General features: G+C 42.0%; 1 protein-coding gene across 1 annotated transcript in view; it reads right to left on the reverse strand.

Moving 5' to 3' along the window:
• Positions 1-2029: 2029 nt before the first annotated feature.
• The window catches only part of LOC140535484 (transitional endoplasmic reticulum ATPase), a 19095-nt gene continuing 5671 nt past the window's right edge, over positions 2030-15453 (reverse strand). The window contains 16 exon segments of the mRNA XM_072656880.1: positions 2030-2143; positions 2863-3014; positions 5472-5630; positions 5893-6022; positions 6197-6330; positions 6332-6375; positions 7463-7531; positions 8856-8876; positions 8879-9002; positions 9085-9207; positions 9432-9596; positions 10512-10624; positions 10819-10954; positions 12621-12754; positions 14341-14443; positions 14545-14676. Coding sequence (XP_072512981.1) covers positions 2047-2143; positions 2863-3014; positions 5472-5630; positions 5893-6022; positions 6197-6330; positions 6332-6375; positions 7463-7531; positions 8856-8876; positions 8879-9002; positions 9085-9207; positions 9432-9596; positions 10512-10624; positions 10819-10954; positions 12621-12754; positions 14341-14443; positions 14545-14676 — 1836 coding nt within the window. The 3' untranslated portion in view covers positions 2030-2046.

Below are 15453 nucleotides of genomic sequence, written 5' to 3' on the forward strand. Positions count from 1 at the left end.
GATTGTTTTTATTTCGTGCCCCCGTTTAGTCCGTTATGGTTGCTATGGAGAAGAAGAAAAACACGTGCATTGTTTATGGTAGACAGATTAAATTACCGTCGATTTAAAACATGTTGTGTCATATTTTTATATTTTTATAAAGATTTGTGCATCGTAAATTGTACATTACACGTCTGTGTGTGTGTGTGTGTGTGTGTGTGTGTTGAAGGCGCGCTAGCTGGGCCAAGCAGTCTAGAAGGAAAGCATGCAGATTGGAACACAGCCATTCCGTCTGCTTCTGCGCTGTTTGGAGGACCGAACGCGGGAAGGCGCATTACTGCCCCCTACTGCACGACTCTGCAAGGACACGCTGTAGATTTAAAGATCGAGGATTACAAAAAATAATGCACGACTCTGCAAGGACACGCTGTAGATTTAAAGATCGAGGATTACAAAAAATAAATATATATATATAATTTTTATTAATTAGAAACCGAAAAAAATGTGAATATTAATGAATATGGATATTATTTATATAGTCCCGTTATTATATTATTATTATTATTATTATTATTAATATTATTATTATTATAAACCTTTCCAGTTTTAAGTCAGTTAGGATTACCAAAATTACTTATTTTTTTATTTTTCTATTTGCTAAATGCCAGAATAATATAATTTGTAGAGATAAGATTTTTAGTTGTTTTTCTATGAGGTCACAAGTTTGATGTTGATGTCATGGCTTTGGAAGCTTTCGATAGGTTAATTGACAACATTTGAGTTAATTGGGTGTATTTTTAAGGCACACCTCAAACATGCTTGTGTGACATAATGAAATTTTAAAAAGACATCAGGAAGGGAGTGAAAACCAGTATGGGGACGTCCAGCCCTCATGTGGAGCTCAGTCATGGTGTTAGGCCTCACTGGTTGCGAGTAATCAGACAGCATGGTGGGTAATCTGGAAGCTATCTCTGACACACTGAACGGGCCACAGTAGTTGCCAGTGTTTTATTTTATTATCCTTCGAGCTTCTAAAATACAAACTTCCATCACATCAGACAATAAAACACGTTCCAAAACTATTATATATTATAAAGCTCTTAAAAACAATCACTCTCAATTCTGCCAACCAGCATCTGATAACACCCCACACACACACACACACTCACTCACTTACACACACACACACACACACACACACACACACACACACACTATGGACTGGCTGAAGTAATCTAAACTCATATAGTTCACACTATGATCCAGATTCATAAAACACACCAGCAGATTCACCCTGACTGATTTTTCCTCAGTAAATCACTGATATTAGAATAAACACTAATAAAAGTGGTGGTGGTTCTCCATCACTGTGTTCATCATTAGAACATCTCCAAAGTTCTCCTCTCTCATGGAGTCTAGTATTATTTAATGATGGTAAATCAGGTGAGCTGCTGCTGCTGCTGATGATGATGGAGTTGAACACATCCTCCACACTATGCTGGCTGGACTGGGGGGCGTCCAGGAGAAACCTGGAGGAACCAAGCTCTGTTCTTCAGACTAGCTCACCGACAAGATCTCACTACTTTCTTTCTCCAGAATGAGAAGCTCTTGCTTCTCCTTTTTACTGGATTTATGTTCACCTGCTTTATCTGTTCTGATCAGATCTGGAGCTTCTACAGTAGAAACCTTCTCACTATTGAGAGACATGGGTTATATATAGCATTAATTTGATATATTAAATATGTATATATTTATATATAATTAAAGGAATTTCATCATTTAAAGCTAGCAATACCACACAGTTTATGTCAGGCACTGGGAGTCTTGTATATCTGGATGCTTTTCCTTTCACTTTCACTTTTTCAGTCTTACCCGAACTGCCCCATTTATCTCCGAAGTCGGGTGTCGGAGCTGGAAATGACGTTCTACCTGAGTAGCTTACACAGCTCACAGACAAATGTTCAAATACAGCTGTTTCTACAGCTCATCAGCAACCTTAGCATTTCCTATAAGCTTCATTTGTAGTGCAATCCATTCCAGCTTCTCCTGGTTCGTCGTTCGGCCGAATTACTGGTAGAGGTCATCATCCCCATCTTCTCGGTAGTGACCCCCAGAACCCTGACCTGACCCTTGGCCTCCACCTGACTGTGGGCTGGAGGGAAACCTGAGAGAATGGATAAGTTGGAGAGAATTACATTAGGAAACAGACTTAATGGGCTTAACGAACTCGTTAGGCCTTCGTTGATTGTTTAGGACTGTTGAGGAACAGCAGAAAATCTCTGGCCTATCAGAGATACCAAAGCAAACCAAGCGAGAAATGATACACTGTTAGATTTTAGTCCTGATCCGGTCCAGATCTGCAATCCGAACCAAAGGAGGATCAAAAAGGTGAGGTAAACTCCAACGCTGGATCCTTAAACCTCTCTTAATAAACCTGGTTGATGTCAGTATTAAACCACTGCTAATTTCCCCGAATCACATACGTCTTGACTTCACTGAAGCAGCTATGCTAATCAATGCTAGGCTAAAGGGTAAGGACCTAACACATGCCTCCTCTGATACAGGCAAAGCCAGAGGAAAGCACCGGGTCCCCAGCTTCACCGCACCAGCCAACAGAGCGCCATCTACCCGGCCTATTGTGCTCTCTCAGATTCCGACTGCTGATGGCAAAGCAGCATGGTTCGGGATTTGAGCTCATGACCCTCCTTAATTTGTCGTTAACTATGACGAGAGACCAGACAGAAGAGAGCAGACCTGCTCCTCAGTCAGCTGATGGAGGAACTGGTTAAACAGTTCATGCCCTGCACATCTCGACCGCAGGGGTGGTGCACAGAGGCAACATGTGTGTCCAAATTCTTATGGGCCCGACTGTAACGTCTGTACCTGAAGTTGCCGAAGCCGCGGCTCTGCTGCAGAGTCTGGGCGAACATTTCGTATTTACGGATGTCGTTATCACTGACGGAGCGACGGGCGAAACGCATGGCCTCCTCAAAATGGTCCTTCCTGATCTCAGGAACAGGGTCAAAATCATCATCCTGAGAGAGAGAGAGAAGAGAGAGAGAGAGAGAGAGAGAGAGAGAGAGAGAGGGAGGGAGAGAGAGTGAGAGAGAGAGAGAGAGAGAGAGAGAGAGGGAGAGAGAGAGGGAGGGAGAGAGAGTGAGAGAGAGAAAGAGAGAGAGGGGGAGAGAGAGAAAGAGAGAGAGAGAGAGAAAGAAAGAGAGACACAGAGAGAGAGGGACAGAGAGAGAGAGAGAAAGAGAGAGAGAAAGAGAGAGAGGGAGAGAGAGAGATAGAGAGAGACACAGAGAAAGCGAGAGAGAGAGAGAGAGACAGAGAGAGAGAGAGCGAGAGAGAGAGAGAGAGAGAGAGAAAGAAAGAGAGACACAGAGAGAGAGGGACAGAGAGAGAGAGAGGGAGAGAGAGAGAGAGAGAGAGAGAGAGAGGGAGAGAGAGAGAGAGAGAGAGAGAGAGAGGGAGAGAGAGGGAGAGAGAGAGAGAGAGGAGAGAGAGAGAGGGAGAGAGAGAGAGAGAGAAAGAGAGAGAGAGAGAGAGAAAGAGAGAGAGGGAGAGAGAGAGAGAGAGAGAGAGAGAGAGAAATTAAAGTGAACCTCTCAGTCTGCTCACATTCTGATAAAGCCCTCATATGACAGCAACAGGGAGTTTGGGTCCCATGAGAAGATATGACAGGGTCCTGAAATACCCCCCCGCTCCTGGACAGTGAAGAACTGTCGGGTCAGTCTAGCCGACACAGGAGTGGTGCCCCGTTCTCCTGTGCAGCAGAGCTTACGCCTGCATACACTTCTACTGGTCCATTCATCACCAAGTCTTCACAGTACGGTTAATAAGAAGAGAAACACGGCAACAAAACAGCAGCAGTGGAGATACGAGGCTTTGAGAGAATAGAGACTAGAGGGGGGTACACTGTTGGCTCCGGTCCAAAGGCTGAATGCTAGAGAACAGCCAGCCACCCTTTAGGGAGCCCTACTGTTCCTCTCTGTCCATCAGAGTCCAGCACTCTCAGCTAGACACAGCCGATCAAGAGAGGACACACGCACACACACACACACACACACATATATATATTATATATAAGCAAATAGCTAACTTAATATAGTGTAATATAATAAATATGCTATGGGCCCCAGTTTTAACCCCAGTTTAAATTAGACCCTAGTCCTGTAATTCAGTCCTATTTAAATGACTGGTTTTGGAGGCCGACCTCTCTGACCTCCTACAGTCTGAGACCAGTGTGAAGAAGCCGTGAAAGAAAGTATTGTTGAACATATTATTTGATTATATATATATATATATTTATTATATTATATTTAACGTACAAGCTTCTATTACTAAAGAACAGCCCTACCAGTTAGTACAGAAGTCTCTGCAGGTACTGAGGGTTGTTGTTGTTTTGAAATATTATAAATTTATCTTAAGAATAAAGTTACAAAAAAAAGCAAAAATATGAAGAATTTCTTCTTTCTTAAGATGCTTTTGTGAAGCAGACCCCTGGTCTTATTCTGACAGTGACTGCATGCTGTGTTCTTATTATTCTGGCAGTTGTTCTTTACACTGTATCGAAATTTTAATGATGAACGGACCAATAGAAACTCTTCCATTGAGAGTTAAGAAGTTTTTAAAAAAATGTTGCTGTTTTGGAGATACAAGTTTTTAGTGTGATAGCAACAACACACACTATATCAATCAATCAATCAAACTTATTTTTATAACACCTTTCAGACAAATAAAACTGAAACTCAAGGTGCTTCAACAACTGATTGACAAAATAAGGGAAGAATAAAGAGAAAGAATAAAAATAATAATAATAATATAAAAGTAAAAGGTAAATAATTAAGATAATAATTAAAATAGCAGAAAAAAATCTAATATAAAATATTGCAGATAATAAAAACAGATAAAATACAAATCAAAGTATATATCCAAATGTTTGTGGACACCCCTTCTAATGAATGCATTTAGCTACTTTAAGCTGCACTCATTGTTGACACAGATGTGCAAATGCACACTCACACACACACACACACACAAACTTGTCTAGACCCTGTTGAGAAGTACCAGGCGTGGGCTAGAGGGGTGTAAATAAAGCCCCCCAGCATTGAGGAGCTGTGGAGCAGTGGAAGAACTGTGTTCTCTGGAGTGATGATGGTGGAGCTCCATCTAATACTTTTGGGATGAGTTGGGGAGTTGGGGATGATGATCATCCAGTCATCCATCACAGTAGAGACAGTCACTCCAACAAAAGCAGGATACACTCATTTTAATCCCTTTGATTTTAGAAGAAACAGGGAATGAACAGGCGTCCCAATACTTTTGTCCATATAGTGTATTATAGAATCCAGAGGAACACTGTTCATGTGTAATGTTTTGGTATTAGTGTTCAGCATTGTTCATACTGCACAACCTCACACACACACACACACACACACACACCTTAAACACACACACACACATACTCCTTACACACACATACTGACCATAGCAGTGCCCTTCCTGCTCTGCCTCTCTCTCTCAGCACGGATCTCGGCCTCTATGGCCTCTCTGATGGCCAGTTTGCAGGCTCTCTGACAGATCTCCGTCAGATCAGCACCTGAGAAGCCCTCAGTGATCCGGGACAGGTACGGCAGGTCCACGTCCTGATACACACACACACACACACACAAAGGGGTCAAAAGTATTGACATTCACTCCTAGGAGTGGAGATACTAGGGTTTAACAGACTTCTATAGAAGCTGAAGTATCAACTGAAGCTTTTACTCCAGTAAAGTTCAGAGAACCTCTGCCCACACAGACACTCACTGATCATTACACCTGACCGATATCTGATATTATATTACAGCACCAGTCTGTGTGTGTGTGTGTGTGTGTGTGTGTGTGTGTGTGTGTGTGGGAGCTGACTTTAGCCACAGGGGACTTGCGCAGGTTGGCTCTGAGAATGGCCGTGCGGGACGGCGTGTCCGGCAGAGGAATATAAATCAGCTGATCCAAACGACCAGGACGCAAAATCGCCGGATCAATAATATCAGGCCTGAGAGAGAGAGAGAGAGAGAGAGAGAGAGACAGAGAGAGAGAGAGAGACATGTTGATTTTAGAGAATGAAAATGATTTAATTTAATACATTTATAATTTATTAGGTTAATTTAGTTTTGCTCATTCAAAATACCCAAATAACACACACACACACACACACACACACACACACCTGTTGGTGGCGCCAATGATGAAGACGTTTTTCTTGTTGGTCATTCCGTCCATCTCTGTGAGGATCTGGTTGATGACCCGGTCGGCTGCTCCACCCGCATCTCCGGCTCCGCCCCCTCTGGATTTAGCGATGGAGTTCCAGCTCATCAAAGAAAAGGATACATGGAGCGGCCTGACGAGCTGTTACAGTAACACACACACACACACACACACACACACACACACACACTGTTTTATGTTTAGTTCTGTCAGTTTTAATGTAATCAATCAATCAATACATGTTTGGTGTCTGAAGTTAGCTTCTTTAGTTTGGAGCTGAGGCTAATGTAGCTAACTAACCTCTTAGCACAGTGCTAACAGCAGGCCGTAAAACACACTGTAATGGACATAATAGCTATAAACACCTAATAGCCTTGTTTATGTGGATTTTGACGCTATATGACTCCCTGTTATCTACAAACGTCCACTAAACTACATTAGCATAGCTCAACCAACTGTAAGTCAAGCAGTGTCAGAAACTACAGGTCTATTAAAGATGGCTGAACAGCTCCTCAGTGTTTGAGAAGAGTGTGTGATGATTTCCTCCACAGCATACACTAATTGGACAAAAGTATTTGGACACACCTCTAAATCACTGAATTCTGGTGTCTGATTCAGTCTCATTCAGCCACAGGTGTATAAAATCCAGCCCCTAGTCCTGCAGTCTGTCTTTCTTCCACACATCAGTGAAAGAACGGGAGGTTCTGAAGAGCTCACTGAACTCCAGCGTGGTTCTGTATGTAATAGGAGACACCGCTGCACCAACAACAACAAGTCAGCTGGTGAAATTTCCTCCCTCCTAGATCTTCCTCCATCAGCTGTGAGTGGTATTATTATTGAACAGTGGAAGAGTTTAGGAGGAACAGCTCACAGAGAGCAAGCTCAGTGTTCACAGAGTGTCTGTCAGACCACGTAAAGCTACAGAGCGGGGTCAGGCCGAGTGCTGAGCTCAGAGCAGAGTGCAGAAAAGCCTCCAACTGACCCAATAACTGCAGCAGAGCTCCAGACCTGCTGCTGCTGGTAGAGCTTAGAGCAAACGGAGACCAGCTCCTTATTAATACAGCCTATGGGTTTAGAATGAGATGTGAGAAAAGCTCCTGTAGGTGGAGTGTGTGGAGGTGTCCCAATACTTTTGTCCATTTGATGTATGTTGACTAAATGAGTTAATTTTGTTTAATAGAGGGAAAACTGTGTGATGGAGCTCTACTGGTAGAGCCTTACTTCATACGTACCTTATCAAACACGTCTCTCACATTAGCCTCTGATTCTCCAAACCACATGGTGAGGAGCTCTGGACCTGTATGAGGGAAGAAAAGATCATACAATTCAATTTAATTCCAAACCCCCAGTAAGCCAAGGAGAACCTCCCAAAGAACATGAGGAACCAAAACTAAAAAAGAAGACCTCCTTTAAGAGCAAGAGCAGGAGGAAGAACCACTACGAGGACCCAATGCTCAAAAAGAGAATTTCTCCAAGAGCATGAAGAACAGACACTAATGTGGAACCAACAGTGAGTATCCTCAAGAGCAGGAAAAAGAACCACTTAGGAGAACCGAGACTTAAAAGAAGAACCACCTTAGGAATATAATGAAGAATAATTTATAGGAACCAATACTTAAGAGGTGAACTTCCTAAGAACATGAGCAAGAACCATTGAGAGGAACCAAAACTCCAAAGGAGAACCTCTCTAAGAACATGGAAAACGTCCTAAGAAAAAAATGTGAGGAACCAAGACACAAAAGCAGGACCTCCCAAATAGTATGAAGAAGAGCCACTGAGGAGAACCAAGACTCAAACAGAGAAACTCCCTTAAACATGATGAATAAGCATGGAGAGGAACCAAAACTCCAAAAGAGAACCTCTCTAAGAACATGAGAAAGAACCACTGAGAACCAACACAAAAAAAAAAACGTCCTTAGAGCATGAAGAAGAAAAAAACCAAGACACATATGAAGAAGAACCACCAAGGAGAACCAAGACTCAAAATGAGAATTTCCCAAATAGCATAAGGAAGAACCACAGTGGAGAACCAAGGCACAAAAAGAGGACCCTCCCAAATAGTATGAAGAACCACTGAGGAGAACCAGACTCAAAAGGAGAACCTCCCAAATAATATGAAGAAGAACCATTGAGAAGAAACAAGCCTCAAAAGGAGAACCTCCCTAATAGTATGAAGAAGAACCACTGAGAAGAACCAAGCCTCAAAGGAGAACCTCCCAAATAGTATGAAGAAGAACCACTGAGAAGAAACAAGCCTCAAAAGGAGAACCTCCCAAATAGTATGAAGAAGAACCACTGAGAAGAACCAAGCCTCAAAAGGAGAACCTCCCAAATAGTATGAAGAAGAACCACTGAGAAGAACCAAGCCTCAAAAGGAGAACCTCCCAATAATATGAAGAAGAACCACTGTGGAGAACCAATACACAAAAGGAGAACCTCCCCAAATAGTATGAAGAACCACTGAGGAGAACCAAGACTCAACTCTTTGAGAACATGAGGAAGAACCATGGAGACGAACCAAGAACCTCTCTAGAAGCATGGAGCAGAACCACTGGAGAACCCACCCTCCTCTGGACACACAAAATACAGTAACTAATGGGAGTCATATGAGGAGGACACACCTTTAATGGACACAAAGTTGCCTGGCACTCGTTGGCGATGGCTTTAGCCAGCAGTGTTTTTCCACAGCCAGGCGGACCATAGAAGAGCACTCCTCTGGACGGGGTCATCCCGAACTTCAGGAACTTATCAGGGTACTCCACCGGGTACTAAACACACACAGGCAGTCAGTGAGGATGCACTGGGGGAACATCCAGAAACACAGCCCTTTAGATCACACCGGAGAGAGACCTGTACGAGCTCCTGCAGCTCCCGCTTTACTTCATCCAGTCCTCCGATGTCCTCCCAGTTCACCTGAGGAACCTCCACCACCGTCTCCCTCAGAGCAGAGGGGTTACTCTGACTGAGAGCCCACTGAGAGAGAGAGAGAGAGAGAGAGAGAGAGAGACAGACCCTCGTCATGATGAACGGACCAATAGAAATGCTAGAAAAATGACCTTTACGTTGACGCCCATTGAAAGTTAAGAAGGCCTTTTTCTGCTTCAGTGAGGCTGACATTTTGGAGATACGTGGTTTCTGCATGACAGTGACGATAGATATGTGTGTGTGTGTGTGTGTGTGTGAGTGTATGAGCTGACCCTGAAGTCATCCATGGTGACGGCGAGTGAGTTGAGCAGGTCTGCGTCGATAGTGTCGTCCTCCAGGTCAATGAGGGTCATTTTCTTCCGGATGGCTTGAAGAGCCGCTTCAGAGCACAGCGCCGCCAGATCCGCCCCCACGTGACCGTGAGTGTCTGTGGCGATCTACAGAGGCCAAGTGCACACTGATTAGCATCCAGACTGTGATTCCAATTAGCCCTGGTTCATATGAACCCAAATAAATTCAGATGAAATTTAATTCACACACAATTCACACTTTGAGCACTGGGGAAGTGATTCACATGAATCCAAATTCACACAAATCCTGATTCAAATGAATTTCCATATGTAAAAAAGCCAAAACCAAATTCTATAAATAATATTAAATCACACAGGGAGTGATTTACATGAATCCTGATTCACATGAATCCTGATTTACATGAATCCTGATTCACATGAATCCTGATTCAAATGAATTCCCTTATGTAAAAAGGCTAAAATCATATAAATATAAATAATATTTAAAGCTTTGGAATCACTCAGGACGTGATTCAAATGAATCCTGATTCAAATTAATCCTGATTTACATGAATCCTGATTCAAATGAATTCCCCTATGTAAACAGGCCAAAATCAAATTCTATAAATAATATTAAATCATACAGGGAGTGATTCAAATGAATTCCCATATGTAAACAGGCAAAAAACAAATTGTTATAAATAATATTTAAAGTGATTCAAAGGAATCCCAATTTGCATAAATCCAGATTCACATGAATCTATATTCAAATGAATCCAGATTCAACTAACAACTGTGGTTTAAGCACTGGGTGGGTGATTTACATTAATATTGATTCACAAGAATCCTAATTCAAATGAATCCTGATTTAAATGAATTAATGTTCAACTAACAGCTGTAGTTTAAGCACTGGGGGAGGGGTTGATTCACATGAATCTTGATTCACATGAATCCTGATTCCAATTCTTCTTGATGAAATTGATTTCACACACATGCAAGAAGGCCAAAAACATCAGCACACATTGCATTCGCTGTGGGACTGTGACTGAAATGACTCCTCACCCTCTCCAGGTCTACGTCGTCAGACAGCTTCATGTTCTTGGTGTGAATCTGGAGAATCTCCAGGCGGCCCGTGGAGTCAGGAATCCCGATATCAATCTCCCGATCGAACCGACCTGCAGATATCAAGGTGCAAGTCCACTACTGAGGAACTGTTCCCAAAAGATGACCAATCAGAAGTCATTTTACAGCGAGATCATTCAAAGATCCACTAATCCAATCTTTACTGAACATATCTAATCAGCAACCCGGAGTCCTGACCTGACCTGGTGGAGGCACACCCCTACTGTACACGAGTGAATGGTTTTACCAAAGCGGCGTAAAGCGGGGTCCACACTGTTGGGTCTGTTGGTGGCTGCCATGACAACGACGTGAACCCGTTGCTTCAGTCCGTCCATCAGGGTGAGCAGCTGAGAGACGATCCGCCGCTCCACCTCGCCGTGAGTCTACAGACACAGCACATCGATCACCAGCACTGACCACAGGAGGCCTGGAGACCCTACGGGGAGCTCAATGGCAGTCTATGTGAATGGAGGTCTCTGGGGGGTTTATGTAAAGTTGACATTTTTAAATTATAGATATTTTCATGCAAATTCCCGTTAAAGGACGTAGTAACAGAACCTTATTAATATTAATGACGTTGGTGAATGGACACCGCTCAACAGCCAATCAGGACTCAGTAGCAGCGATGCAGTAATGCTAGTGTCCCACTACCCAAAACCAATTTGCTGTAGAACATCAAAAAGACTTCAACGTTTGTCCTGTAGGAATGGACGGGGTGCATCCTTCTTATGTCACAATGAAACAAATACACTAGTAACACCCAACCAACCACATGGGGTACCATAGCAACCACTTGGCAACACACTAGCAACTACCTAGGATACCACAGCAACATAGCAACTACCTAGCAATCCTACAGCACTTAAGAAACTCCATTGAACCCTCACAACACCATACCAACCATCTAGCAACACCATAGTAACCACTTACCAACCCCATAGCAGCCACCAACACACCAAAACACTGTTGTGACCACCAGGCAACTACCAAGAAACTCTATTTTAGCCACACAGTATACCATAGCAACCATCTAGCAAAATCAACAACTATGCAGCACCATAGCAACTACCTAACTACCATCTAGGATAGCATGGCAACACCCTAGCAACCTCTAAGCAACTCATCAGCAACCAGAAAGCACCCCTCTAGCAACCACTTTACCACACCATAGTAACCACCTACCAACCACCTAGCAACACAATAGCAACACATTTAGCAACACCATAGTAACCACTTACCAACCCCATAGCAGCCACCAAGTATACCACTGCAGTACCCAAGACACACTGCAGTGGCCACCTAGCAACTACCTAGAAACCCCACAGTAGACACACAGTATACCATAGCAACCATCTAGCGTAATGAGCAACTACCTAGCAACCATCTAGAATACCATGGCAACATCCTAGCAACCACTTACCGTAGTAAACCACTTACCAACCACTAAGCAACTCTATAGGAACCGCACAACACCATAGCAACCACCTTGCAGCATCATAGCAACACCTTAAGCAACTCATTAGCAATCACCTAGCAACAATATAGCACCCTTCTAGCAACCACTTAACCACACCATAGTAACCACCTGCCAACCCCAAAGCAGCCACCTAGTATACCATTGCAACACCCTAGAAACACTGTAGTGATCACCTAGCAACTACCTAGAAAACCCATAGCAGTCCCATAGCATACCATAGCAAACAACCTAGCAAAACTAGTTTCACCCTAGTGACCACATAGCAACAGCCTAGCAACCACTATGCAACCAATGTGAGAAATGTTGTTGATTATTATCCATTCACTCCCATTCACTGAGGACCCGTGTATCCATGTAACACATGTGCCCTCTAGTGGCCTGATTCCACTAAGGCATGGGTCTACAGGCATAACACAGCCATCACCGATACCACTTGACCACATGGGGGCTCTACAGACACAACACTGTGGTCACTGATAGTGTTCCACCACATGAGGGGGCTAGAGGCACATCAACATGACATGGGTGCAGAGTGTGCAGATCCCATCACAATCTTCTGATCTCCTCCTCACCTTCTCTCTTTTGGGAGCTATCGCGTCCAGCTCGTCGATGAAGATAATGGCAGGAGCGTTCTTCTCCGCCTCCTCGAAAGCCTTCCTCAGGTTGCTCTCCGATTCTCCCGCCAATTTGCTCATGATCTCTGGACCTGCAGATATAAACACCCAACAGACACGACATCAAGCATCCAGAGGTTTCAGAATCTGCAGGAAACGCATCACTAAAAAGCACAAACACACAAGTAAGATCCAATCGATTGAAGTAATCCCAAATATACACTGTATGTCCAAATATTTGTGGACACCAGCAGCAGATAATGGACATGAACCTATTGGCACCATGCTGCCTAATGCCAGACATGGGCTAGAGGGGGATAAAGCCCTCCAGTGTTCTCTGGAACGATGAACGGCGCTCCATCCTTTTCTTTTTGAGATGAGTTGGGGAGATTGGGATGAGGTGGGATAATCAACTTTATCCCACCTCATAATTAACACTTTTGTCACGAAATGCAATCAAATTCTCACAGCAAATCTGCTCCAAAATCTAGCAGAAAGCCTTCTTCCCTGGACAGTTGAGACAGTTACTCCAGCAAAAGCATAAGGAACTCTACCCTTATCAAATATCGGAAGAAACAAAAACCTAGCAGGTGTCTCCATACTTTTGTCCAGATAGTATATGTATATGTGATGAAGCTTAATAGCCCAAGACCCTCACTATCCACCCAGTCAAAGGATAAAAGTCTATTTCTAGATGCGGCTCTAGACTCATTCCTTTAGAGTACACTGTGTTTGCTGACCTACATAACACTGGAAGGTATCGGTAACATCATGACTTCTAGCTGCCAGCGGCAACTTGCGGGGACCAAGCACCATATAGAAGATGGCACTAGAGGCTGGCAATTTTGGACACGATTAGAGGCACCTCTCAGTAGCTCCACATTGCTGATGTAAGGACCTTTATCAGTGGGCATTTCTTGACCAGAGAGTTATTCCTCACTAGATATTTTTAGAAGGTCACTGTCTGGTCAGTGGTAGATGTTTCTAATAAAGTAGTAGATGCAGCACTCTGCCAACACTTAACAATTAGGGGTGAACCTAGCTTTAAATGTATTGGAATATTGACAGTAGATAGAGGTTACAATAGAAAATAAATAATTACTAAAATAACTAAAATAAATTAATTAAATAATAGAATAGAATGAGTACATTATATGATAAAATAAACAAATAAAGAGTAAATCAGTATGAGAAAATAATAACGATACAAAAAATAGAGATTGAAATAGAAAATAAATAATATTTATTTAATTAACTAAAATAAATTAATTAAATAATATAATGGCATATGAGTACATTATATAATAAAATAAATGTATTAAGATTTAACTAGTATGAGAAAATAATAATGATACAAAAATAGAGATTGAAATAGAAAATAAATAATATTTAATTAACTAAAATAAATTAATTAAATAATATAACAGAATATGAGTACATTATATGATAAAATAAACAAATGTAGTATGAGAAAATAATAACAATGATACAAAAATAGTAAAAATAATTAAAAATATAAAACTAATAGAAATTAATAAACCAAAAGGACACAAATAAAATACAAAAGGTGAAAATATGGCAATAAAGAATAATAATAATTTAAAAAAAGGTCAAAGTAAATATTTAACAAAAGTAAAAATATGAGTTGTGAGAGTATCTGATGGGAGGGTGAAGATACCATTGATAAGGAAGAAGAAAGCTCCTGTCTCATTGGCCACGGCTCGGGCCACTAGAGTCTTCCCTGTGCCAGGGGGTCCATACAAGAGGATTCCTCGTGGGGGCTGGAGGACAGACACAGAGAGAGGTTCACTGATTCAGAGAATGCATATGAAGGACAATGTGAGTGTTGATGTAGCAGGCAGACAGGTGTAGGGTCTCTTACCTTCACTCCAATGGCTTTGAAAAGGCCAGGGTGTCTGAGAGGAAGCTCCACCATCTCCTTAATCTGAGCCAGCTGTTTGCGACAGCCGCCAATGTCATCATAACCGATATCGTTCAGACTCTCCTCCTCATCCTGACAACACAGAGCGTCATGATCGTCGTAAAAGACCACAGAACCAGATGTTTGTGTTTACTCGCCTAATGTTAACCCACTGTGTCCTAATCTGAACTTTACAGAGCCTCCAGAGCACGAATTCACCAACATTCACAAGTTGTACTGCTAGAGGCTCATCAGGTTTCATTAATAAGGCTAATCAGAGTCTTTAGTAATGAACGTTTCCTCCATCATACTGAACTTACTTGTTGGAGATAAGTGGGTTAAGACTAAATAACTGAGTGTGGTAGCATGTACCCCCTAATGGGCGTTTAAAATGTCTGTCTGTCACATTGCAAACTTTGCAGAAGTGGAAATGGAAATATTTTATTCAGATTTGAATTTAAGAATTTCTGTTTTTTTTCAGTTTTGTTTCTTAGCATTAAATTGCATTTTTTTGTCAGCAAATATTAAGTCAAATGTAACTGTAATTCAGAATATACACTGATGCAATTTATTCTATAATTATGTAATAAACACCATATCACTGCTGTCACATAATGACTGTACAACTAAAGAAACAAACTTTAAAGAAGTGGAATTTTAGATAATTTCATAAATACATAGATGTCAATTTTATTATAACTCTGCATAATTTATTTCATTAAATAAAAAATAAAAAATTAAAAATGTGCAGCTTTTAAACGTTTTTGGCAAGATTTTGGGACAGTTTACCAAATCAATTGAATTATAAAAAGCTTTTTATTTTTTTTTTAATGGGCCAGGTCTTGAGCGTTTCACCGCCTGAGAGGCAGT

This window comes from Salminus brasiliensis, chromosome 15 (assembly GCF_030463535.1).
Source record: "Salminus brasiliensis chromosome 15, fSalBra1.hap2, whole genome shotgun sequence".
NCBI lineage: Eukaryota > Metazoa > Chordata > Actinopteri > Characiformes > Bryconidae > Salminus > Salminus brasiliensis.